A 25,888-nucleotide genomic window follows, 5' to 3' on the forward strand; every position below is an offset into this window, starting at 1 on the left:
AATATGTAAAATTTAGTTTATATATATATAAATTGTGAAATTATTACTGCAATCAAACTAACATATCCATCACCTTCCATAGTTACATTTTGTGTGTGTGTGTGTGTGTGTGTGTGTGTGTGTGTGTGTGTGGTGAGAAAACCTGAGATCTACTTTCTTTGCAAATTTTGAGTATGTAATACATTAGTAACTATAGTCACCATTCTGTACATTAGATCTTCAGAACTTGTTCATCTTACAACTCTAAGTTTGTACCCTTTGATCAATATCTTACCTTTGTCTCCCACTCCCCAGCCTCTGGTAATTACCATTCTACTTAATTACTATGAGTTTGACCTTTTTTTTTTAAGGTCCTACATATAAGTGAGATCATGTGATATTTGTCTTTCTGTGTCTGGCTTATCTCATTTAGCATAAGGTCTGCCATGTTCATCCATGTTGTTGCAAATGGCAGGATTTCCTTCTGTTTTAAAGCTGAATAATATTCCATTGTATGTATATACCACAATTTCTGAAAAGTCTTTAATCAAATCTTTTTTATATGTGATGGTCCCTTTTATAGGGAACCATGACTGGAACAACCATCACACAAAGAAGACCCATGACAAATATGGGCTCAGTGGAGCTGTGGCTAAGACACTTTGTGCTCATCAAATATAGTACAACCTAGATATAACAGACTAATTTGGGTGAAGGGGTGTCTGCTAAAGCTGTTATATAATAAACTAGGTTTTCTGAATGCATATTTTAAAAAAATCAACAAATTAGTTAGTTTTAACTTATGTAGACATGTTTGTGTAATTAAAAATGTATGAAAAGCTTAATTTCACAGAAAAATTTTCTATATGTGTTACTGTAATTTTAAATTTATACTGAAAAGATCTAGTAAATTTGTGCATTTACCAGTCACTGTGAATAAGCAAATGCACAAGGCTGGGGCAGGGTGGACTCTTGGCCAGCACACATTCAAACTGCTGCAGAAAGTCACGCCACAGGACAAGAGAACCAATGACCTCACGAGATGTGGTGTGATCATGTGCTAATCATTCCCCAAACATTGTTTACAAGCGGTGGCTTCTGGATTTAAATATGTACACTATAGTTGTAGATATATAATATTTACTTATGTTGGTGAAATTACCACAGTGTTTTTTCCAACATATGGCCTATTTGCTAAAATTTGTTAAAAATAACAGTGAATTAATACAAAAAATCTGTTAATTTAATTATAAGCAAATCTTGGTTAAAAATATTTTAAAATTAACAGGGTGATAATTTTCACATATGATGTATAAACCGGAAATTTTGTCCGTTAAATGCGAAGTCTGTTAAATCGAGGTCCGCCAAGTCGAGGGTCCCTGCTGTTAGGTCATAAGCCTAGTTCTGGTTAATGAACTGTGAACAGGAGTGATGTGTGTGCCTCCTCCACTACCCCTTCCCTTGCTAAGGAGATGTTGGAGCCATGTTTTCTAGAAGATTCTAATGGCTACATGCTGGATAACGACCATATGACCCACCTAAGGCTTTACCCCAGTGAAAAACCTTGACTGCCTTAAGTCATTGGAATTTAGGATTTTCTGATTAGGGCAGCTAGCATTATTTATCCTGGCTAATCAGAGTCTAGTGTAATATAGCACTCGAATTCTCAAGGAGAATGAATAGTGTTCATTATTTTCACAATTGGAAGAATTACTCATTTGTGTTCTTGATGACCTTGGGGGGAATGTCATCTGACAGATATGGAAACAAGGCTTCGCAAGAACCCCGTTAGTAAGTGATAGATGGGACTATCAATTTTGTAGACCACTGCTCTCGCAAACTTTAGTGTGCATTAGAATCATGCTTGTTTAAAAGGCAGATTTCTGCCCGGCCAGCATGGCTCAGGGTTGAGTATCGACCTATGAACCAGGAGGTCATGGTTGGATTCCCGGTCAGGGCACATGCCCGGGTTGCAGGCTTGATCCCCAGTGGGGGAGTGTGCAGGAGGCAGCTGATCAATGATTCTCTCTCATCATTGATATTTCTTTCTCTCTCTCCCTCTCCCTTCCTCTCTGAAATCAATTAAAAAAAAGGCAGATTTCTGGTCCCCTCCTTCAGAGATTCTAATTCAGTCTGCGTGGGGCCTAAAAACATGTACTTTTAACCAACTCCCAAGTGATGCTGATGTCACTGACCCAGGGACCACAGCATGGGAACCACTGCACTGGACCACTTTGCCTCTCACACTGCATCAGGCATGAGGGAGGGCATTTAGTCCCAAACCTCAGTGTCAAGTGTTACAGCTCTTCCTACTTATCATGAACAGTGTTACTGAAATGCAATAAAAAGCCCACTTAAGTTCAAGGTGGAAGAAAATTTCCTATTCCCTCTTTCTTCCATGGCTTATCTCTCCCTTGAGCACATTTGCACACACGAGCCTGAGCCACTAATCTAGAACTCCATTATCTCACACGATCCTCACCCAACCAGGGTAACCTGGGAGGAAAATTCTGTTCAACACAAAAACTAAACAATCAGAACATTTTGCTCAGCATGTCTTCTTGCAATAGGAGAGTCTTAGATTTAGGAGATGTGTTTCTCTTTGCCTCTCATCTCTAATATCATTAGTTCAGTTTCCTCATCTACAAAATGGGATTCCCTATAGCAGCCACCTTGCAGGGCTGTGGTGAAGTTCATCAGATGAGGCACAGGTGGGAGAGCATATTGTCAACAGTAAAGGGCTCTAAAGTCTTAGATAATGCTATGTCAGTGATCATCTTTAAACAGGGACAGGCTGATTTTTCTTTTAGCCAAGTAATCCAAGAAACAGGGCCTTTCTTTCTGCCGTGTGCTAAGATGAACAACAAACAAGAAAATCATTGCAGATTACTCCAATAATGACCAAGAAAAAAATCACAGGAAAACTAAAGGGCTCTCTTTAACTATTCCAGATCAAGTGGAACCTCTTAAAATGTGGCCAGAGAGTAGCCTGGAGGATTTGCCTACTTACTTAGTTTGTAGCTGAGTATAGTAGTATCCTCTCCACCCCCTGCACCTCAATTTTGAAATGCTGCTGGGATAGTCAGCCATTTACAAAAGCTATGAAATAGAAAACAAAATAAGACTCCCTATCCACCTATGATGGCACTTAAAACACACACGCACAAAAAAACCTTTGCAAGTTTTAAACACTGAGGTCAATTCTGTTCCTGCTGTGTAAAAAGCAGCTCTTTTGTCCTCCACACTTACTATATCACTGCAAGATGCACCGGGCAACTGCAAATCACAAACACAGAGCACTGGAAGTGCCTGGCAAGATGTAGCTTTGTTCCCTGACATCCAGTGCAGGGTTTGCACACTGTGACTCCTCCCATATGCACACTGTCAGGCTCAGAATCTTTCTTAGTAACAGGATGCCAAGAGCTCAGTCTTTAATGCATTTCCTAACAGCTGGAACCTGGGGTGAGAGGGCAAGAGGCTATGTATGTCTCTGTAAGGCTCTGAGGCATGTCCTGTGGCTATGGTTCCCTGTAGTGGGCGTAGCCCAGCCCCAATGCCCTCTACTCATGTGGTTTTGAAGTTTTATTCTACCTCCTCTCGATGGCTTCACTCAAACCTTACCGGGACAGCTTTCTCATCTTTCATTTAGAAAACACACCAAACAATCAATGTGTGGTTGTCCTTAACTTTCTATCAGACAGGTAGTGCTGTGGTCTTGACTCAAGTCAGCACCTTTCAGAAGATGTCAGCATTTCTAAAGGGCTTTTAGAAAGAAATTTCTATTTTGTGCAGCAAGGTAATGGGAGGTGTCAAATGATCTGAAAGCAGCCCTACCTGAACAGCTGGCATGTTTGTTATACAAATGTTGCAGCACTCAATAACTGCATTCAAGTCGTATTTCGCTCTGACTTCACTTGTTCTATCCCTTGGTCTCAGCTTGGAGACTAGCATCCAATTTCGGTTTCGTTAATGGGAGGTCTCAGGATCCACAGGAAAAGCACACACTCTGAGCCCTTCCCATCCAGGCTCTGCGGATGTGAGGACAAGCAGGTCCAAGTGCCCTCTCTACATTTCTCCCTGAGCTGCTCTGTGAGGTGATGTGAGCCAAAGTGAGGAGGATGAGGATGAGGAGGATGAAGGGCCAGGTCTACTCCAAACCTCTATTCTTTCCCCTTCTTTCTTCAAGTGATTCCGTAATGCATGCCCAGGGTGCACCAGTCAGTCAAAGTTGGATTGAATTCATAGTGCCTTTGATTGTTATTCCTATTTTTAGAAAGTGCTTTTGTAGCAGAAGTAATGACCTAGCCTGGGAGAGGCTAGAGCACACTTAGGATAGGTTCTTAGATTTTTGGGGGAGATGTCATTTGCCACTTTGGAATGAAGCTCTGGGGTGTCAGACTCAGCACCGATTTTCCCAAACTACAAACAGTATGCCAGCTATAGTGAGAAGTCAGCATTACTGTATTTTATTACCTGTGCTGGGAGCATAAAAATGGATTTCAATGTTCTCCCTTGATCATTGTATTATAATTTAAAGCAACACAAAATCCTCTGTACACATCATTTTATAACTGCCTGTAGTGACTACAGTGTGAACTCCTTGGGAACATAAAATACATATTCAGAATATGCTTCCTTCCTAGCATATTATTCATTACTAAATAAGAAAGAATGCCCTGTTAGGTTTCATGGGATGATCAGGCCATTATTTGTCCAACTTCCCATCTCATCCGCCCCCCTCCGGCCATCAGAAAGACAGCAGCTTTTTAAGTGATGGCACTGAGCAGTAGGGAAGAGAGAAGGTAGGTTTGGTACTGCCAAAGGAGGGCCTACATCTGATCTATCATATGGTGTTTAATGCTGGTTTACACGCCTTACGTATAGATTCAAACTATCAACAATCACCAAGTGCTTTCATCCCAGTCCATCTGATTCCCAGACTCGTGGGCAGTAAGGAAAAGAAAGCAGTTACATCTATTGATATTTCAACCAACTTCTTCACCCAACCTAATGTATTCTTCAGCAGAGTAATTTATAAACATTCTGCAAACCATCTGACTAAATCCCTGAAAAAGAGAGAGTTGGAACTCAAATTCATTTTAGGAATATAGTATGTTGCTTTAGGGATCAATCCATAACTATGTTCAAATTAATTGAGATACTACAAGATGTTAATTTCAATTTACTACAGAGGCACACATGCACATTCGCACATTTATATTCACTGTACACATAATAGTCTGTCTCATATCACCTAAATGTGTAGGGCATGCACAGAAGCTTTATACTCTAGATAGGAAACACATGGCTTCCAGGTCAGAGGTTAAAACCAGGGGCCCAGGCTGAGGTGCAGTTTTTGGGCTGAATGTAATCCATAAATATATTCTGATTGTTCTGTACAATGTTTAAAAATTTTGGAATTTTCATTTTAAAAAAAATCCAGATTTTTCTTCAGAAAATCTGACAAACTGGCCCTTCATTTCTACAAAACAACAGGGGCTGAAGGTGAATAGTGACAGGCCCCTAGACAAAGGGTGAACTTTCCACCTCGCCCTAGTTCTCAACACTCCCTATCAACAATCTTAGAACTGCCTGCTTTGCTTATGTTCAGCATCTGTTTTGCCCTGGCATGCATTTGAGGTTGAAGCCCCTGTTGTAGGTACATTATACTTCCCCAAATGCTATGAGTTAAATTGTGTCCCCCCAAATTCATATGTGAAAGTCCTAATCCCCAGTACCTCAGAATGTGACCTTGTGTGGAGAGAGGATCTTTACAGAAGTAATCAAGTTAAAACAAGTCATTACGGTGGGCCCTGATCCAATCTGATTGGTGTCTATAAGAAGGGGTCACACACGGAGGGAGAAGTAAGATGAAGGCAGAGACTGGGGTGTTGCATCGACAAGCCAAGGGACACCAACAACAACCAGCAAGCCACTGGCAGCAGGAGAGAGGCTGAGACAGATTCTCCCTCACAGCCTCAGAAGGAACCAGCCCTGACAACACCGTGATCTCAGACTTTCAGCCTTTAGAGACAATGCATTTTTGTTTTGTAAGCCATTCAGTCTGTGATAGTTTGTTATGGCTGCCCTAGAAAACTAAGTAGCTCCAAGTAGCTCAAATTAAGTATCTTCAATCACTGGCTGTGTCTCATCTAGAAAAAGGACATGACAAGGAGAAACATTCTTTCCAAAACCTGGAAAGGTGCTGACAAGCTTCTGGTGAGTCATGACTGCCAAAAAGATGGTAACAGTTCACCTCTGAGTGGGTGGGTGATATCAACAGTGAAGAAATATTTTAGGGGAACAAGTGTGTCAGGGAGGCAGGATGTCTGGATCCTCATTTACTCCTGAGCTTAATTTAGATGACATATTCCTACACATATACTTCAAGACACCTTCTGCTTTCTTTTTCTTCCCACGCCTTTTCTCCCTCTGTCTGATCTAAACATTACAGAGGGTACTGGAGGCGGTTGAGTAAGAGGAGCACAGCTGGAGAGGAGCCGGGTCTGAACAGCTCGCTACCCCACAACAGCAGGACTGAGAGCACTGGTTGTGGAGTAACCGCGAGCCGGTAATGTTTCAGAGTCTTGGTTCCTTTCTTTTAAAATAAGTAGTCCTGCCCTGGCTGGGTAGGGGTAGCTCAGTTGGTTATTGCCATCTCAATAAGCCAAGGTTGTGGGTTTGATCCCCGGTCAGGGCACATACAAAAATCAACCAATGAATGCATGAATAAGTGGAATGACATATCAATGTCTGCCTGCCTGTCTGTCTCTCTCCCTCCCTTCCTCTCTCTCTCTCTTTTAAAAATCAATCAAAAAATTAAAAATGAAACTGCCATTTGACCCCGTAATCCCACTTCCAGGAATATATCTCAAAAAAACAGAAACACCAATGAGAAAGCATATATGCACCCCTACGTTCATAGCAGCGCAATTTACAATAGCTAAGATTTGGAAACAGCCTAAGTGCCCATCAGCAGATGAGTGGATTAAAAAACTGTGGTACATCTACACAATGGAATACTATGCTGCTGTAAAAAAGAAGGAATTCTTATCATTTGCAACAGCATGGATGGATCTGGAGAGCATTATGCTAAGTGAAATAAGCCAGTCAGTGAAAGATAAATACCACATGATCTCACTCATTTATGGATAATAAAGAACATTACAAACTGTTGAACAAAAATATACAGAAGCAAAGAAGAATCGAACAGACTGTCAAAGTACAGCGGGAAGGTAGGGGAGGTTTGAGGGGGTAAGAGATCAACCGAAGGACTTGTATGCATGCATATAAGCACAACCAACAGATGCAAGACACTGGGGGTGGGGGAACGAGGGCAAGTGCCAGTAGGGGAGGCTGGGGGGAGGTCAGTGGGGAAAAAAAAAGAGATATATGTACTACTATTTGTAATACCTTAAACAATAAAATAAAATAAATAAATAAAAACAAAATAAAATATATGCAGAATAAAAAAATAAAGTATATTCTTTAAAATTCTCATAGGGAAAAAAAATCAATCAATAAAAATTTAAAATAAGTAGTCCTGATGACTTACAGAGTTATTCATCTTCTGTGATGTTTCATATACAAAAGCATTACTTCTTCATGCATCATACTTCCCTCTAGTACCTGAAACCCCATTCCCAGTGGTCCTGAGCTCCATCCTCTGGGGGATTTTGCTTCTTCAACCAATCAGTGTCCCAAGCTGGGAAATGGTGAAGGGCCAGAGCTCTGCCCTTGCTGATCAAGGAATCACCCTGACAGGTCGCCCTGTCAAATTTGAGAAGCATGGCTCCATGTCTAATTTTTTCATTTTTAATCCACACCTGAGGATATTTTTCCATTGATTTTTAGAGAGAGTGGAAGAGAGAGGGAAAGACAGAGAAATATTGATGAGAGAAACACATCGATTGGTTACCTCCTGCACGTGCCCCAACCAGGGTTTGGGCTGGGGAGGAGCACGCAACCGAGGCATGTGCGCTTGATCGAAATCAAACCTGGGACCTTTCAGTCTGCAGGCCGATGCTCTATCAACTGAGCCAAACTGACTAGGGCTCCAGGTCTAATTTTTAAATGATGAAATTTTTAGGGGTGGTGGTAAATGGGATTTCAAATAAATAAAATGGAGTCATGTGGATTAAATATGACTTTGGGGGGAATAAAAGGCTTGGTAACTGAAGGGAACCAGAAGTGGGTGTGATGGTTAAGATCACAGTTAGGCTGACCACTTGCTAGGGTTCAGGTTGAAGGGCCCTGAGAAGACACCTAGAGAGAAAGTAGTATGGTCTTGCATTTGGGGGAACTCTGGTAGGGGGAGGAACTGTCTTGAAATCTCTACACCTCTCCTGACTGGAGCTCACTATAGATAAAAGGACCTCAGAAGGGATCCTCAGACCTGTGGACTCTCAGCATTTTGAAGACTCCATCAATAAAAATCTAAGCATGTGCTCCTACATACTCCATGTCTTTATGTAGAAGTTATATACAAGTACTCCTGCACTACTATACCATGTACACCATACGAGAGGGAGAATCAACTTAAAAAGAATGATGTAAAATAAACAGAAGCTCTACTATTTTCGTCCCCCATACATCTGAGTAGGTGACCTTGTTTGTCCCTGGGTTCTCTGCACCTGTCCTGAATCTGTACAGCAGGCCCCCCTTATCTGCGAGGAATATTTCTAGACCCCTAGTGGATGCCTGAAACTGTGTGTGGTACTGGGACTTACATACTTATGTTTTTTTTCTCTACATACATACCTATGATAAAGTTTCATTTACAAATCAGGCATAGTAAGAAATTAACAACAATAACTAATCATAAAATGGAACAAATACTTTAGTACATTGTAATAAAAGTTATGTGAATGTGGTCTCTCTCTTTCCCAAAATATCTTGTACTGTACTCAAACTTTTCATGTAAAGGAAGCACTTTATGGTTTCTCTTTGGCATATCTCAATTGCCAGCATCACTACTCTTATTCTTTGGGGCCATTATTAAGTAAAATAAGAACTTCTTAAACATGACACTGTCATGCCTCTGTAGTAGATCTGGTAACTAAGGCAGCTACTAAATGACTAATGGGCGGGGAGTGTATACAGCGTAAGATTCACTAGACAAAGGGATAATTCATCTCCTCGTCAGGAGAGAGCAGGGCTGCCTGAGATTTCATCACACCATTAGAATGGCATGCAATTTAAAACGTATGAATTGTTTATGTCTGGGATTTTCCATTTAATATTCCATTTAATATTTTCTGACTGTGGTTGACTCTGGATAACTGAAACCAGGAAAAGCAGAACTGCGGATAAGGAGGGGCAAGTGTATACATAAGGACCAGAGTAACCGCACCCAGTTGATCATGTTCATGTCTCACGGGCAGCCCACACTTCTCAAATGGTGGTTGATTGAAATGGTTATGATCACAACATCCAGGTGACTTGTTGACTGAGGTGTAGGAGACCTGCCTAATAGCATCAATGAGAAAACTTTGGAAGAATGATATTTTTGTATTCTAATGTAGAAACTCTGCCTTCAAGCTTCACATTATTTTACTAGACATTTCTGCTCTCCACTTCCAATGTGGAATTACTCCTGGATTGATGAATTTTTTAATGCTGTTCAAACTGTTGGGCTAAAGTTATGTTTTATATCTTGATTACTCCATGAGGACTACAGATTTGACCACATTTTTCAAGAAGTTAAGATTTTCAGCACATTTCCTCTACCTCAAATGGCCAAAGAATTTCACAGCCTTGTAGTTTCAGAAATGCAAACTTGACAACAGATTCCCACATTTTTTTAGTTACTTTTTACCATAATGAAGCTCACTTTTTGCACATAGCGATCAGGTGATTTAATCACACCCTCTCAGATTAAGAAATGAAGGCCCAGGGAGGGCAAATGACCATGTAGGGAACAGAAGAACCAGAGCTAGAGCCCAGGGTTCTGACCGTGGACTAGTTCTCTCTGCACCACCATCACCTCTGGGTCTCAGCTTTCCTCTTCAACTGCTTTGGCTTCTGGACAAATAAGTAAGTCTCTTGGGTGTGAGTCAGTGGCTGCATTTCTCAAAGAAGACCTTGGGCACAGACTTGGCCTATCCACCCAATTTCCTGAACTCTGTACAACATTGTCAACCTGCGAAACACTCCTGACATCCTCTCCTTTAGGCCCAGTTCCTATAATCTGGCTAGAGATGCCCAGGGTCTTGATACAGAAAATAAACTCCCTATAAGAAAGAGTGCACAAGGATGAAGAGGACTTAGAGCGAGGATGCAGGCCAGCTCAATACCTTGACCATGCCCAACACTCCTCTTGGTACTCCTGTCCTTCTCTCCTTCTTCAGTGTGTCTTCTCCTTCTCATGACCAGGGTGAGAGGGCTGGAGGTGGATGCGTACTATGGTAAACCCACAGTGGAGTTTATGAATTCTAAGCACTACTGAAGTGTTGTTAGAATATGAAGGGTTGGGAAAGGGTAGATTTTATAAGGATAAGGTTTCAAATGCAGCAAACTTTCCCAGTGCATGGATGCTCCAGTCTCCTCCCACTTCTGCGTTTTGTCACCATCACTGTCAGCCAGTCTTGGTTGACTTATGTGGATATGGATTCAGGCAGGAAAAGCTGGCAGCTGTCTCTCTTTTTGGGAGTATGTTCTGGGACAACAATGGCCTTTTGGCCAGTTATCTGCAGTGGGCAAGCCGAATGGCTAGCCACACACATCTGCAGCAGCTGTACACACATCTGCTTTCTATATCTCCCATCTTTCTCTTCCCACAGAAGATGCCAACTTGGGCAGCCAGATGTGCTGGCATCACACATATGCAGAGAAGTCTTCCATTTCCCATATACCTAGAGCTCTGCTTGCACTGCAGCAAAGCTGAGGAAATGAGACCCGAGAGCACATGGTGGAACTGAACTTTGAGAAGTGGCGCTGAGATCAAGGATATGCTCCTTCTCTTTTTCCTGCACTCCTCATCCCCCCACAAAACAGCCCTATTTATATTAGGTATAAAACTGAAGAGCTGGTCAGGAATCAGCCAAGCACTGTATCCACCCACCCCACGCACCTTCAGAGAGAAACCTGGCCATCTGCAGCAGAGGAGAGGGACTTGGGAGGCCAGATCATTGTCTCCAGTTCCCTAATATATGCATGTTAAGAGGCATGAAGCTTTGAGTAGCTTCAGAAAAAAGAGAATAAGACCCATGGGTGGGAGTTGCATGGATAGGGAGTTCAGGTCAGCAGAAGGTAGAATGTTTAACAATCAGGCTCTGCAACAATGGCACCAGCCCTCCAGAGGGCTGGGAGTAACTATCACCAAGGAATTAAGAGAGATTGGGATGCCAGCCGGTGGATGTGCACCATGTTCACTGACCAATGAGGAAGGGTGCGGGGGGGGGGGGGGGGAATAGGTGGGTAGATATTTTCATTCCATGATTCTAAAGACTACAGAATTCAAGGACAAATCATCCATCAGTGTTAACTATTTTATACAGCTCTGTAAGATTAAAACAACATCCTCCAGGAGGAAACCAAATTAATTATGGGAAACTGTCCTTAAGTAACAAAATAAATCAGGTGGGAGGGAAGAACCCCAGCAGCTCTGGTGGATGGCATCTGTACCCCCGTAAACTCTTCGGGTACCAGTTGCCTCAGTTGTCCTGGTGAAGGTGATAATGAAAGCTACCGATGGGGTTGTGGGGAGAAGAAAATGACATAACAGATAACTGAATGTTTACTATGGGCAAGGGACTATTTTAAATGCTTTGCTTATATCTTACAACTATTTTAAAAATACAGAAACACAGGCAGAGAGAATAAGTGAGTTTCTCAAGGCTGCACAGCTAGGAAGAGGGATAGGAGAATGAAACCCAAGAGACGTCTACACGTTGTACCCAAACACTTAGCACAGTGCCTGGGACAAAGTAGGGCTCGTGATGACTATTATTACAGAGGCAACACAATATGGTCATTGAAAGGGAGCGTTCTGCAGCCAGTCTATGTGGCATCATACAGGAAACAAGTTCTCTATACCTGGTGTTCTTGTCTGTAAAAGTGGGCACAAAATGTCCATTCCATAGGGAGCTTTGAAGATTAAGTGATTTAATGCATGTTAAATGTTTAGAAGAATATCTGGCAAATAATCAGTGCTCCACAACATAAGCTAATACCATATGAACATGCTCTAGATTACAAATACATCCAGGTGTTTAGTATGTCAATATGACCCATTCTATGTTCATGTCTGTAATGTACACAAAGGGCAATCACTCAAAAGTCACAGCTTAGTGACGACCTGACATCTGGTTGCACAGTAGAGGAGAAAGTGCATATATTAGATTGCTTTGTGCTTAACCAAACTCCAATTGTACACAGGCCCTCAATTCCACTGGACAGTGGCAATTTTTCTACAGGAGGTTCTTGTCTGGGAACCCTGCCTCTCAGGTTCTCCTTGAACCTCAAGTGAAATTTCCCAGATTTGAATGAGTGAAGGGGAAGGGACTGAGAAGAAATGGAATGTTTTCCATGGACTTTTTGCTGTAAGCTCTCCAAGAGACACCCGGGACTGGCTTGGGAGTGGAGATTGACATCTTCTACCCAAATCTGCAGAGCTGGTGGTCCTGCTGTCCTACCTGGTGAGCTTGGTGCCGATCTGCTGCCTCAGCTCCAGCCGCTCTTCATCCGTCTGCCTGGGAAGGATGTTCTTTTCTTCTAGCTCTCGCTTGGAGGGCCTGTTGCTGAGTTTGATGGCTAAGGAGTCCTTCCGGCACACCTTCATGGCCAGGGAGCCTGCAGGAGGGGGAAACGAGTTAATAACGCTGACACCCACCTGCCCAGGATCCCACAAGAACAACTGTGGGTCACAAGGTGAAAGGCAGGAAGACAGTGGCTTCACACCTGAGAGTGGGTAAGGACCCAAAGGACACTTCCATAGAGTTCCTGCAAGCAACATGTTGGGTACACCTGCACATGTTGAGCATGTGATTGGATCTTGGCTCTCCAGGGACTGCCAGTATGCAGGTAACACCATAAAGGAGGGACAGACTGGAGAGTAATAGAAGCAAAGAGGGGAGAAAGGACAGGGGCCTTTAGTAACCAAAGGGAGCTTCACAGAGGAGGAGGGGCTGGCACCTGCAGGACAAATGAGATGCGCCCAGGCAGCATGTTGGTGGATGTCTGCATGTGGGAAAGCTCAGATGTGACAGATAAACCAGGTCATCACAGGAGACAAAAGAGATCAGTGACTGTGGAGCTGGGGTCATGAAGGAAAATAAAGCTGGGCAGACAGTGAGGTCTGTTTGGGGTGGGAGTGGAAGTGAGTTCATTAAAATAGGCAATATTCTGGGATAGTTTTTCTTTCAATGTAAGGAGTTCTGAGCACCCAGCCAGAGCAGGGCTGCGTTCCATCTGGAATAAATCTATGGTTCTCAACCAGGGGTGATTTTGTTTCCCAGGGGACACTTGGCAAAGTTTAGAGACACTTTTGATGGTCAAAACTGGGTTTTGGGGGAGGCGCTTCTGGTATCCAGTGGGCAGAGGCCAGGGATGCTATTAAAAATCCCACAGTGCACAGGACAACAAAGTCTAATCTGGCCCAAAATGTCACCTGTGCCGAGGCTGAGAAACGCTGCTGTAAAACGTTCACTTCTCTGGGCAGGAAACAGTGCCCAGGGCTGAGCAGCTGCTCCTTCCTCCCTGGGTCATTTGGGCCTTTGGCCGCCCCTCGTGCTCCTCTCCTGGACATCACCTTGATCATGTCATTGCCACCAGGACTCCTATCAGCAGGAGGAGGAGACTGGACAGCAGCAAGTTCGGGGGATTCCTCTGGATTTTATTTTGTAGGCTAGTTCTCTCCCTTCCTCACTGGTTTACAACATGGACTTTGGAATGAGACAGTGGTATCAAACCCTAGCGCTGCCCCTGAGTAGATGTGAGGCTCTGGGCAGGTCACTGGCCTGACCCTTTTCTTCCCCTCTCTGTAAAATAGGGCAATAGTGTCCATGCTACTGCATGTTGTAAGATGTAGATAACAGAATAAAAATCTTAGCACATGGCCAGGCATGGTATATATTCAGTGAAAAGTTGCTATAAGTTCATTTATTAAAAAGGTAACCAAATATCAGTCTCTAATCACTTAACTAAAATGTATTGATTATTCATGGCCAGAATGACAGATTTTGAACTTTGCTTTCTTCATCTCTTCTCCAGCACGTTTGAGGCCCTAAGTAAGAAATTTCAATTCAGGCCTTCTAAATTTTGTTAAGGTCTGCTTAAAGTGAATTTGCTGCATACACAATGGTGAGTCTATCTGAGTATTATGCAGATTCAAATTGAATTTTAGGGTTCCTACCCCCTTTTTTTTTGAGGGAGGGGGCTGCATCTCAAGGGAAGCAGTCAAAGCAAGGAAGAGGCATCTAAGTAGCAGGGGCAGCATGATGTAATTTTTAGAGCTTTGGGGGTGTTCAGAGGACACTGACCCTTTCATTTTACTAATGAAAACACTGAGGCCCTAAGAGGTTAATTGAGCTGGGCCAGTTGACACCAGACCTCAAGTTAGAACCACAGTGTTGGGCAGCTCGTCAGCACTCTTTCTATAAAGGCCCCGCCCCATCCCCATTGAAGAGCTGGATGCACGCACTGGTGTACAATGAGCTGTCGTCATCCTCGTCTTCCTCTTCCTCCTCCTCTTCCCTTGTGTAGAGACAGGAAGAGTCTTCGTAGTCTGATTCATGAGGCACATTTTCTTTATTGTCATCACATTCAATCACAACAGTTGGCACTTGTCTTATTTCTGGAAGGCCCAGAGGTCCTGCTTTTGTGATACCATCACCCGAGTGCAAACCGGAGCTGTGGTAAGAAGTGGGGCAGGGGACCCGCTGCTCAGAGCTGTTCAAAGAGAAGGAGAAGAGAAGTCAGTCACTCTGGCTAATGTCTATAAATGCATCAGAACCTTCTTAAAACTTAGTTGTCAGTTCCTAAGAGAAAAAGGGTCTCCAGGGCAACTGAAATCTCATTTTTCATCTTATAGTTAAACATTTGAGGCCAGCAGACTTCTCTGATGGTGGCAGCAGCACGGGGTAGGAGTAGAAATCCTTATTCCCTGTGGATGGATGGGGTGACACTGGTACAGCAATACGAATGTCCCTAATGCCACTGAGCTATACATGTCAAAATAGTTAAAATGTAATTTTTTTGGTCATGTGTATCTACAATTAAAAAAATAAAAACACAAAATTAAAAAATACATTTCATTCCACAAATATTTCTGGTTAAGAGTCATACCTCCAAGTGGTAAAGGAAAGTTTCTTTGCCACTGACATGTCTCATAGGAGGAGTAAAAGGATTAATTTGATGGAGAAGCTAGAGATCAAGAGAAGAGAGAATGCATGAAGTTCTAGCTTTCAGAGCTCCACAGTGTGACTGGTAGAGGCTGAGTGTGGGACAGAATGTTTGAAACTTCATGTATGGAGAGATTCAGGGAAAGAGAAGAGGTGGGACCACAGGGCTGGTGACTCATTCATGAACATCAGGGTGGACGTGGTCAAGGATGACTTAGAGAGAGTTCTCTCTCCTCAGCAGCCACAAGTACCATAGTCTGTTTTTTTTTTTTTTTTTTGTTGTTGTTTTTGCAGGTCAGTTTTCTATGCAGCAATGGTAATGACATTCTTGATTTTCCCTCTTAAATTGAGCCAACTCAAATAAAATGTATTTTTAATGAAAAATTATTTGCTTCAGAAATAGAACCCATATAAGTCCAATGTAGGAAAATTAGGAAATGTGTAACATAAAAAAAGTAGTTATTTTGTTTAATAGACTCTATCTTAGGCTCCTAAAGCAATTTAGAATCTTTTTCATGACAGACTCTGAATGAAGCACAGCAAGAATAATGGGCCAGAAACACACAGCTGAATTTTATAATTCTTCTTCAGATTAATTGGAAGTGGGATTTATATCTTTTATTTAAGGAATTTCTAAAACGTAGAAAATTCAACACATTTACCATCCAAAAGTGTTCGATATTCATAAAATAATGGAGTGTGAGGTTATACTATATATCAATGAATTCACATTAAAATATTTTTATACAAAAGAAAAATCCTACTCATGACATATGAATGCATGATAGTCTCCTTTGAAACTTTCAATTATGCTTTAAATTATTGCTATGTCTAATTTAAATTTAATTAACTTTCTTCCTTCCATTATTTCCTAAGTGCTGTTTTGCTCTTTATATTTTTCACATAACTCTTCAGTGACACAAATGGAAAATCTAGTTAACACATTATGAGCTATGACATTCAAGGGAATGAATTCAATCAACTAGAAAAAAAGCCCTTCAACTGCTAAGATTAAATCAAATATTTACAAAACTGCAGCATCTTATTAGACACTAAAGGCCTGGTGCACAAAGTTCATGCACTCAGGGGCGGGGTGTCCCTCAGCCCAGCCTGCGCCCTCTCGGACATCCTAAGCCAGCAGTCGGACATCCTTAGCACTGCTGTGGAAGCGGGAGAGGCTTTTGCTCCCCCGTGGGAACGCACTGACCACCAGGGGGCAGCTCCTGCATTGAGCACCTGCTCCCTGGTGGTCAGTGTGCATCATAGTGACCGGTTGTTCTGCAGTTTGATTGATTTGCATATTAGCCTTTTATTATATAGGATGAGCAACTAAAGGGGTCCATTTTCCATATAGTTCAATACAAATGGTCATGAGCACAGGAAGGTGGAGAACATGTTAGATGGTCTCTGGGTGACAAATATAACAGTTGACTGAAAGGTGACTGACTGAGGGCACTAGTGCCCCACCTCACAAGGCACACCTCCTTCATGCAACCACACATACTGCATTCAAATTCTACTTGGGATTCCACACTGGGTATTAAAGGAAGCAGGGACAGAGGAGGCAGAAATGTAATTCCATAGCTCATGCTTTGCCCCACCTGTCTTCTCCTCTCCCTAATCTATAAATTAATTAACAGTGGCTCCAACAAAGGCACAGAGCTGGGAATATTAGATCCGAGGGATGAAAAGCAGCCAATAGATATTTATGTTTGGTGGGGAAAAGAGTTGGAAACCAGAATGTATGAATTCCTTAAGGCAAAGGGTTCCAAAGTGCCTCAAGAGGACTGAGAAAGGAGAAATATTATGCAAAGGGAGACCAAAAAACACAGCCTTACAGGCAGCTGTGATCAACAGGGCTTGGTGGTTTCTTTTCCCTCAAAGAAACAAGGGAGTGTGAGTCTGAGTAGAATGGGATTGGAAGGCTGATCCCCCAGGTGCTTAGACAGGTTCTAGGTATCATGTGACCTACTAACTTTGTGAAATAGGGACCAGCCATGGTGATCAGCCACTGCCTGTGGGGGCGCTATAGACCCAGCTGGGACCTCACCTGGCCAATAAGGTCATCTTCCTGAGGTGTGACTCTAGAACAGTGGTTCTCAACCTTTCTAATGCCGCGACCCTTTAATACAGTTCTTCATGTTGTGGTGACCCCCAACCATAAAATTATTTTCGTGGCTACTTCATAACTGTAATTTTGCTACTGTTAATGAATTGTAATGTAAATATCTGTGTTTTCCGATGGTGTTAGGCGACCCTGCTAGCGGTTCTCAACCTGTGGGTCGTGACCCACAGGTTGAGAACCGCTGCTGTAGAGCGATGAAGGGTGTGTGTGTGTGTGTGGAGGCAGCCGATCAAAGGTTCTCTTTCATCACTGATGTTTCTATCTCTCCCTCTCCCTTCATCTCTAGAAAAAAAAAGGAATAAAGAAAAAAGAATGTCTACTTCCCCATAAGGGTGAAAAGGGTGTTTTCTAGGAAGCTAGGTGAATGCACCAAAACGGTTTTTAAATATTCTATTCATAAATACCCATTGATGGCCAACTCTGAGGGGAAGGAGGACAAAACACCCAGATGGGCTCGTTTAGCTGGCAACTCTGGAGAAGCACAGGAGAGCAAGAAAAGACAGATGTGAGCGATGGGTTGGCTGAGGAGAAGGTTGGGAGGTGATTAAGCGACCTCAGATTCAGGAGTTAGGATACAAATCTGACTCCAAATTTTGCCACTTACTATTGGTCAAATTATCCATGTCCTTATGGAGACCCTCACTTGTTATTTATAGAAAAGGCTTTCCAAATGGTTTCAAAACACTCCCAGTTTCAGTCTAGTTTCCACACCTCTGTCAGAGCAACTTTCTAAAACTCAGATCTAGTCTCACCGTTAGAACTCTGATTGCCTGCCCTATCTCCAACCACTGCTTCAAGGGTGACAAATGGAAAATCCAGTGAACACGTCATGAGCTATACTATTCAAGACAAGGAACTCAATGTAGCCCCTTATTACACTTGGCCTCCACTCTGGTTGTGGGCAGGAAGGGGAACACACAGCTGAACGTCAGTCTTAGCAATGTGGGTTTTATACACTGGAGTTGTCACTTAGAAGGTGTTGTCTTCTATGTAAAAGGTCTCACTGCTGAAGAAAAGTAAAAACCCAGAAGCAGTCATGCAATGCCTCACACAATTTGACCCATATTATGAACCCAGCCTCTGTCCCCATACAATTTACCCCTTGATCACGCACAACAATGCATTGCATGCTCTTGGCCTGGAGTGTGCTCCCATCCCATCTTCACCCTAATTTCTATTTACCTTTTCATAACTGGCTCAGGTAACATGTTGCCTATGTTCCTGGGAGATCCTGCAATAGTGAAAATTGGGAACATCTGTTTGCTTGCTATCTTTCCTTCCCCAACCACGCTGCAGGCTGTGTGAGGGGCCGGGACCACGTCTAATTCATGTTTGTAGCAGATGCCTAGCACCATGCCTGACACAAACTGGACACTCAGTAATTGCTCACTGTTTTTGCTGAATGAAGGAAATATGGGCCGTGATCATTGATACTCAGGTGCAGTTGTAAGTGGTTGACAAATCATTTTTACAGGGTATTAGGAGATCTGTTCTTTCCTCTCAGGGAGGCATCTGGTGGTGTATTGCAGGGCTGTGGGTGTCCCTGACTTGGTTGCCACTGTTATCAATGACTTTAATAATGAAAAAGGCATCCTGATCCAATAGGTGGGAGAACTGAGATAGAGAAGGAAAGGAGGGAGTGAACAGAGTGAACATTTATTGAACGTGTTGCCTACTGTTCTAGAAGTGTTCACATCCAGCATCTCATTTCATCTTTCTAATAACTCTGCAGGAGAGGTGTCATTATCTCATTTTATTAAGCAGGAAATAGAGGCTCCAAGGGGGTAACAAACAGGTGCATGAGGACACTGGGAATAAAGAAAGAAGAGAATCTGAACCCACAGATTATATCCCAAAACTGAATTATGCTACTTGTAAGATTGTGTTCTTTGATTCAACACAAACCCCACTAATTGTACACATGCAAGGTGAAGAGAACGAACAACACGTGTAAAAATGGGCATTATTACTTTTTAAATATTTTAAATCTTGCTAGCCAGGGTAAGTAATAGTGTTTTACCCCACCGTGGTCAGGCCATACCTGGGGCACAGAGTTTAAAGGATTCATCTTAGACACTGGATTATAATGGTCAGGATGGTGAGAGGAGTCACTTGCTGGCCTATTGTCGTGGCAGAGTTGAATATATGCCACAGATCATCAAATATTTACTATCTGGTTCTTACGGAAAAAGTTCTCTGATTCCTGGTCTAAACCAGGATTCCTAACCCTTGATCATAGCCACACTCCTTAGTGTGTTTTTGGTCTGTGCCATAACTGAAGCCCATTTACACTATTATTTACATTGTATTTTTAAATCAACACTTAAAAAAACTTAAATACTAATTTAGCCTCATCTTAAGCAATAATATCTTTGTAATCAAAGGCTTCATATGCTAATTATGTGTTTATAACTTACAGTTAAATGATTACTAAAACGTTTATAAAAGGCTGTGCTAAGCTTGCTTTGTGTACACCATTGATGCATACAACACACTTGGGTGAAGTGATGGCCTGGAGACCCTCTCACCTGCAGCATGACTGACATTTCGGGTTAGACAATTCTTTGTGGTGGGGGCTGTCCTGTATTCTGTAGCATGTTCCCAGCACCCCTGGTCTCTACCCACTGGATGATAGTGGCATCTCCTCTAATGTGACAACAAAAATATCACCAGACACGGCCAAAAGTCTTTTGGGGGAGGGGAACTGCCCATTGGGGAACTACAGTTTAGAGCAGTGGTCGGCAAACTGCGGCTCGCGAGCCACATGCGGCTCTCGCGAGCTGCAGTTTGCCACTCTGTTGATTAATGAGTTTGCCGACCACTGGGATAGGGGCTTAATCACAAGGAACAACAACAGCCTGTAATTATTGGAATCGAGAGTCTAGGTCAGTGGTCGGCAAACTCATTAGTCAACAGAGCGGCAAACTGCGGCTCACGAGCTGCATGTGGCTCGCAAGCTGCAGTTTGCCGACCACTGGCTTAGAGTATCCACAATGGTTGTGCCATGCACTGCATTTTCAGAGTTGTAGCACAAGGGTCACTTCTAAAGCAGCCTTGGTGCTGATTGCGAGGAATTCGCAGGATTAGCGGAAGGTGATGTGTCCAGATCCCTGTCTCCTAAGTTCCTGACTTTCTGTGTCTCCGACTGTCACTGGGGCTGTACCAACAATTTGATGCTATGCGCCTCCCACTGAGTCAGTTACTTGCAGCCCTGGTCTAGTCCCCGAACTTAAGATCACCTGACTCCTGAGCGCAACAGCTTTCCTCAACAGGTTGCCCAGATTGGTGATTTACAGAATGATGCTCTGGTGGCTTCAGTTACCACATCGTCTATAGCACCTGCCAAGCCCTGAGGAGAAGCTGATTCAAGTAATCAGGAGACGCTTCATATCAAAACTCTTTGAAGTCAAGCTTTCACTTTGCCTGGAATTCAAGCGGCTCTCATAGCACATGGGTTGTGTTCTGTTCCTCTTCCTGGTGGCTGACCAGGTACTAAAACCAGAGGTAAATGTAACGCCCCTCATCCTGACCTATGTGGAGCCTTCCTTAATGTGTACTGGACTGCTGTACCCAATGATGAAAAAGTTAATGTTTTTAAGTGCTGACACTACACCCTGTATTGATCCATTTAGGTCTCACAACAACCCTAGGCAATGGGGTGCTGTGATTCCCCCCATCTCAGAGAGGAAAAACGAGGCCCATGACCACGGTCGCAGCTGGAGGGATGCAGACCTTACTGAACAGGGGCAGCAGGACTACAGCACCTGGTCTCCCACTGACGTCACTACACCACCCGTGCGGAAGCAGCAGTGCTGCAGTGGCCCAGACCTTGCTGTTCTTCCAGAACCTTCTCCCCTCCCCAACCCCTCTCCCCCCCCCACCCCCCCCCCCCGGCACCCAGCCCACTCTCAACTGTTGTCAAACAGATCTGATCATTCCATTTTCCCAATGAAGATCTTTGAAGGGTCTCACTGTAAAATTGAATGATAAATTTTATCCTCTTTGGCATGGAGTGGGGGCCTCATCACCTGACCCCACAATTCCTTTCAGTCTCCTTCGTTACTGTTCTTTACTGACTGCCCAGTGTTTCAGCCACAGAGGGCCACTTGCCACTTCCCAAGCACATTGTGAATGTCCTGCCTTCTCCCTCTGCTCCTCTCATCGCTCCGCCTTAGCCATTCCTCTGAGTTTGGCTGGGAGCATCCTGCCACACTTCAGGGACAGCTCACATGCCATTTCTTTTGAACAGTCTTTCCTAACTTTTCCAACGAAAATCAGCCCTTCTCTGTGCTTCCACATCTCCATTCTCACCTCCATTACAGCACCTGTCACATTATGTTATAATTATGTGTCTACACATTTGCTCCCTGCCCCTAGTGACTACAAGTCTTTCAGAGACAGAGGCTGGTTATTAATTACCTTCATATCCCAGCCCCATTTTGTGCATGCTTTTGGAACTGATGGAAAAGTCAGCTCAGTATTTGGGCTGAAGTCTCTTGGAATTAGAAGATGTCATATTACATTTCTCATCATTTAATTCACTAAAATAATGATCCCTGTTCCTGAGGGTCTTGCTGTTTCAGGGAAAGTATCCTTGTGAAAGAAGAATTAAGGTTTTGGAAATAGGGATCTAGAGTTTTTTCCTAAGAAGATAATCCAAAGAGGTCTATGTAAGGAAGAACGCCTTTGGTCCCAGGACCGGCAGTGTGAGCACAGATGTAACAGAGAGAGCTTAAGGTTATTCTGTTTTCCAATTCTACACTCACAGGCTGTCGGGCCCCTTCAGTGAGGACTGTCCAGAGAAGGCTGCTTTGTAAGGTGAAGTAAAAGAGAACCATAAGGCTTCTTCTTTTTTTTTTTTTCTTTAAATAAATTTTATTGACACTTTACAGAGAGGAAGGGAGAGGGACAGAGAGCTAGAAACATCAATGAGAGAGAAATATCGATCAGCTGCCTCCTGCACACCTCCCACTGGGGATGTGCCCGCAACCAAGGTACATGCCCTTGACCGGAATCGAACCCGGGACCCTTCAGTCCACAGGCCGACGTTCTATCCACTGAGCCAAAACCGGTTTCGGCTTTAAGGCTTCTTCTTATGTGACATTCTATAATGAATTTAAATAAACATCAAAGACCCCCAAATTATTCCACGGGGAGAAACATGAGCTTCTGTTCCCCCTTTGGTAGCTCCAAATGATATAATTTTCCTGACAAATGTAGCAGGGATGAGCATGCAAAAACCTAAGGGCATTCATGACACTCACAGACGTTGGACAGCTGCACCGCTGTGGGATATTTCCATTCTACTCCACATACCGGGGCTGCACAGCTCAGGAGGAAGGAGCAGGGCATCCTGCAAACCACCATAGTAACTAACACGCCTGGTCCCCACGGGACCTGTCAGAGTGCTTTGTACATGTTCATTATCTCACTCTTCACAGAAACATGCAGTAGGAACAGTATTGTTATGATCTTGATTGTATGCACCACAAATTCAAAACAACGTGAAATATAATAATTATCTGTATAAGGGAAAGCACAGATGCTCACAGAACTCGACTACTCTTTCACTATGAATTCTGCTGTGAGGAGCCCTGGGCTACTGTGGAACAGAGGTGGGTCTGAATTCTGGCCTGGAGCCATACAGCAGGTTTAGTGTGAGCAGCATGTGGCTGGGGGCAAGTAGGGGTGCAGAGAGAATAGGATGCGAGAGAGGAGAGAATAATTACAGAGCTGGCTAGCCCAGCCCTGGATAATGGAGTGTTGTCAATGAGGAGGAGTGCAGTGGGTTTATTGTGGCCGCATTAATGATGTGTTTCTTTAGGACAGAAAGACATCACCATTAAGGCCTCCTGGTGGCCTGCTCTAGCTCTCTTCAGTCCCCTGTCCCCACTGTACAAAATGTAACAGTCACTGGCTTATCATCTATTTCTTCCACTAAAGGTGGTGGACTTCGTTTTGTCCTTTCTGTCTCCCTAGAGGATGCAACAGCCTGAATATCTTCCTTCATGAAAATGATGGAAGGACAGCAAAGAATGAACAGTTGTTTACCTAAAACAGGAGGGCTGCTACTTACCGGAGATATCCTAAAAATAGAAGACTTCAGAAAGCTTGAGAGTAAATGGCTGTCTTCAACTGGTAAAAGCATGTATTTCACACTCTCTTCTTCATTATGCCCCATGACATGCCAGGGAAGTGAGACACTTTCTTCCCTCCCCTCTGTACTGCTCCATCATGAGCAACATTTAATGAGTCATCTGTTTGGAAAATTCAACTCTCCCAAACCGAGTAGAAGACACATAGATTGAAAGAACAAGGGTCCCTCTCAGATCCCCTTTACCTACCCCCAGTTCCCTACATTTATACAGTTACATTGCTAAGCATCTCTAGATTTTAAAAATTAGGAGACTGCCTTACCTTTCCTGTTTATTATGAGTGAGGGACAGGCAGCTTATTTTTAATAATTCATAAAGAAATGAAGGCCAAGACATCTACAACATTTCAAGGTCATTACAACACTAGGTCCCTTTACAGGGAGCTTTATAATCCTGGCTTTATCTCCATCACTTGGCAACAGCCAGATGCAGAGTAGAGCAGGTGACTTAAAGTGGGCGGGGATTACAGGTGATCAAACACCTTTGATACTTTTGTAGAAAATCAGGGGCAGATTTTGAAATTAAAAAATCACTGTGCATTTTAAATCCTTAATCTTCACTGAAAATACCTGGAAACGATTTCGCCATCACTTCTAAAGAAAATCATATAATAAAGGAATGTTGCTTTCTGGTGTCTAATTTCAAATGCAACATTGTGAAAATGAAAAAAAGACATTAATCCCCTCAAAGGGAAGAGAAAATGTATTATATACAAATATGACAAGGAAAATGAAATTAAACTTCAAGAGGACCAGTTTTTGTAATTTAGTTTGCATGAGTTATGAAGGGAGTTTTCAGAGGGGAGAGGGAACAATCAGCCGTTTTTTTCTGAGAGACCAAAAATGTGTGAGAAACTATGCTACAAATTTTAGTGCCCCAGGCTGAGGCTGAAAAATGACAGAAATAACACTGCAACCCAAGAACAGAGTTAATCAGCTTTATTTTAGGACAGCAGGCACACACGGTGTTCCATCACGGCCTAGGATTAGCCTTCTGAGATAAAAACTCAACATTAGAGCCTTTGTGTTTTGTTGGATTTCTGTCAGCAAGAAACTATGTCCATCTATATACAGACTGGGGTTCTGAGCATCCTGGAGTAGAGAATGTGTTTTGAGCTTCTTCTTTTTCTAGCAGTGGTAATGAATTCAAATTAATTCATTCACACCCTTTCTCTGTCCTTGCAGGAACGAATGACCCACATTTCTGAAATAGGGCCTGGACTTGGGATGTGATGAATAACACAATAAGACATGCAGAGTCTGCCCACTAGCTCACCCTTCCCTGCATTCCCCATCTCTGATGGAGGGGCCACACAGTGGTGGCTCTTTCATAAGACTTCATCCCTAGACCAACACCCTAGACCAGTGGTCGGCAAACTGCAGCTCGCGAGCCACATGCGGCTCTTTGGCCCCTTGAATGTGGCTCTTCCAGGCCTGGGCGAGTCTATTTTGAAGAAGTGGCGTTAAAAGAAGTTTAAGTTTAAAAAATTTGGCTCTCAAAAGAAATTTCAATCGTTGTACTGTTGATATTTGGCTCTGTTGACTAATGAGTTTGCTGACCACTGTCCTAGACCACACTTGGTTGGATGGTTTTGCCAGGAGGGCAGCACGTGGAGTGAGGAGGCTGATGTTTGAGTCCCAGCTGGGCCATTCACTAAGTGTGCAAATGGGTCTCCAGTTCCTCATCAGTGAAATGGAGAAACCTATTTGCCCACCTTACAGGCCACTGCGAGATCAGAGGATAATGCTGGTGCTATTGTGCCTAAATAATACCAGTGTGGGTAGTTGCTGTTTTAGCAGGGATGTGCTTAAACATTGGCAATAGACCAGTCATTATGGATATTATTTTTTAGTTTATTAAAACACTTACTTTAGCACTTTTATATTTCTGGCCTGCAAAATCTTTCTGGACAGTGGTTTGTAAGATAAAAGAATCACTATTTATTCCTTGGGCAAGGCAGATTTCAACTGATGTACACATAGGAATTCAGGCGTGGATTCTCTCTCTTTTGAAGATACACTTCCTTTTTAATCCTCTTAATTCTTCAAAAGATGTTAATGGTTTATATAGTCTTATTTTCACCTTCCTCCAATCAGTCTGCTCACCACCCTTGGAGGGGACGATCTCTCTTGCTCACAGTGAAAGTACCGAAATCTCATCATGCCCCTTGGAATAGCAGTTAAACCGTAAAACAGTAACTACAGGCAGCCACTTACAGATAATAAGTACTTTATATGCTTTAAAATCAAAGAATTGACCTCAAGTAAGAGGCTGATAAAACTCTGACC

General features: G+C 43.0%; 1 protein-coding gene across 11 annotated transcripts in view; it reads right to left on the bottom strand.

Annotated features, from left to right (window-relative positions):
• Window positions 1–25,888, bottom strand: part of PHACTR1 (phosphatase and actin regulator 1) — a gene marked incomplete at its 5' end in the record, with an annotated part of 573,950 nt that overhangs the window by 39,722 nt on the left and 508,340 nt on the right. For all 11 annotated transcript variants that reach the window (XM_080657408.1, XM_080657410.1, XM_080657416.1 and 8 more), the window contains 2 exons: window positions 12,615–12,771; window positions 14,621–14,868. In XM_080657408.1, coding sequence (XP_080513534.1) covers window positions 12,615–12,771; window positions 14,621–14,868 — 405 coding nt within the window. The remainder of the gene's footprint in view (window positions 1–12,614; window positions 12,772–14,620; window positions 14,869–25,888) is intronic.

This window comes from Plecotus auritus, assembly GCF_963455305.1.
Source record: "Plecotus auritus genome assembly, chromosome: 2".
Taxonomy (NCBI): Eukaryota; Metazoa; Chordata; class Mammalia; order Chiroptera; family Vespertilionidae; genus Plecotus; species Plecotus auritus.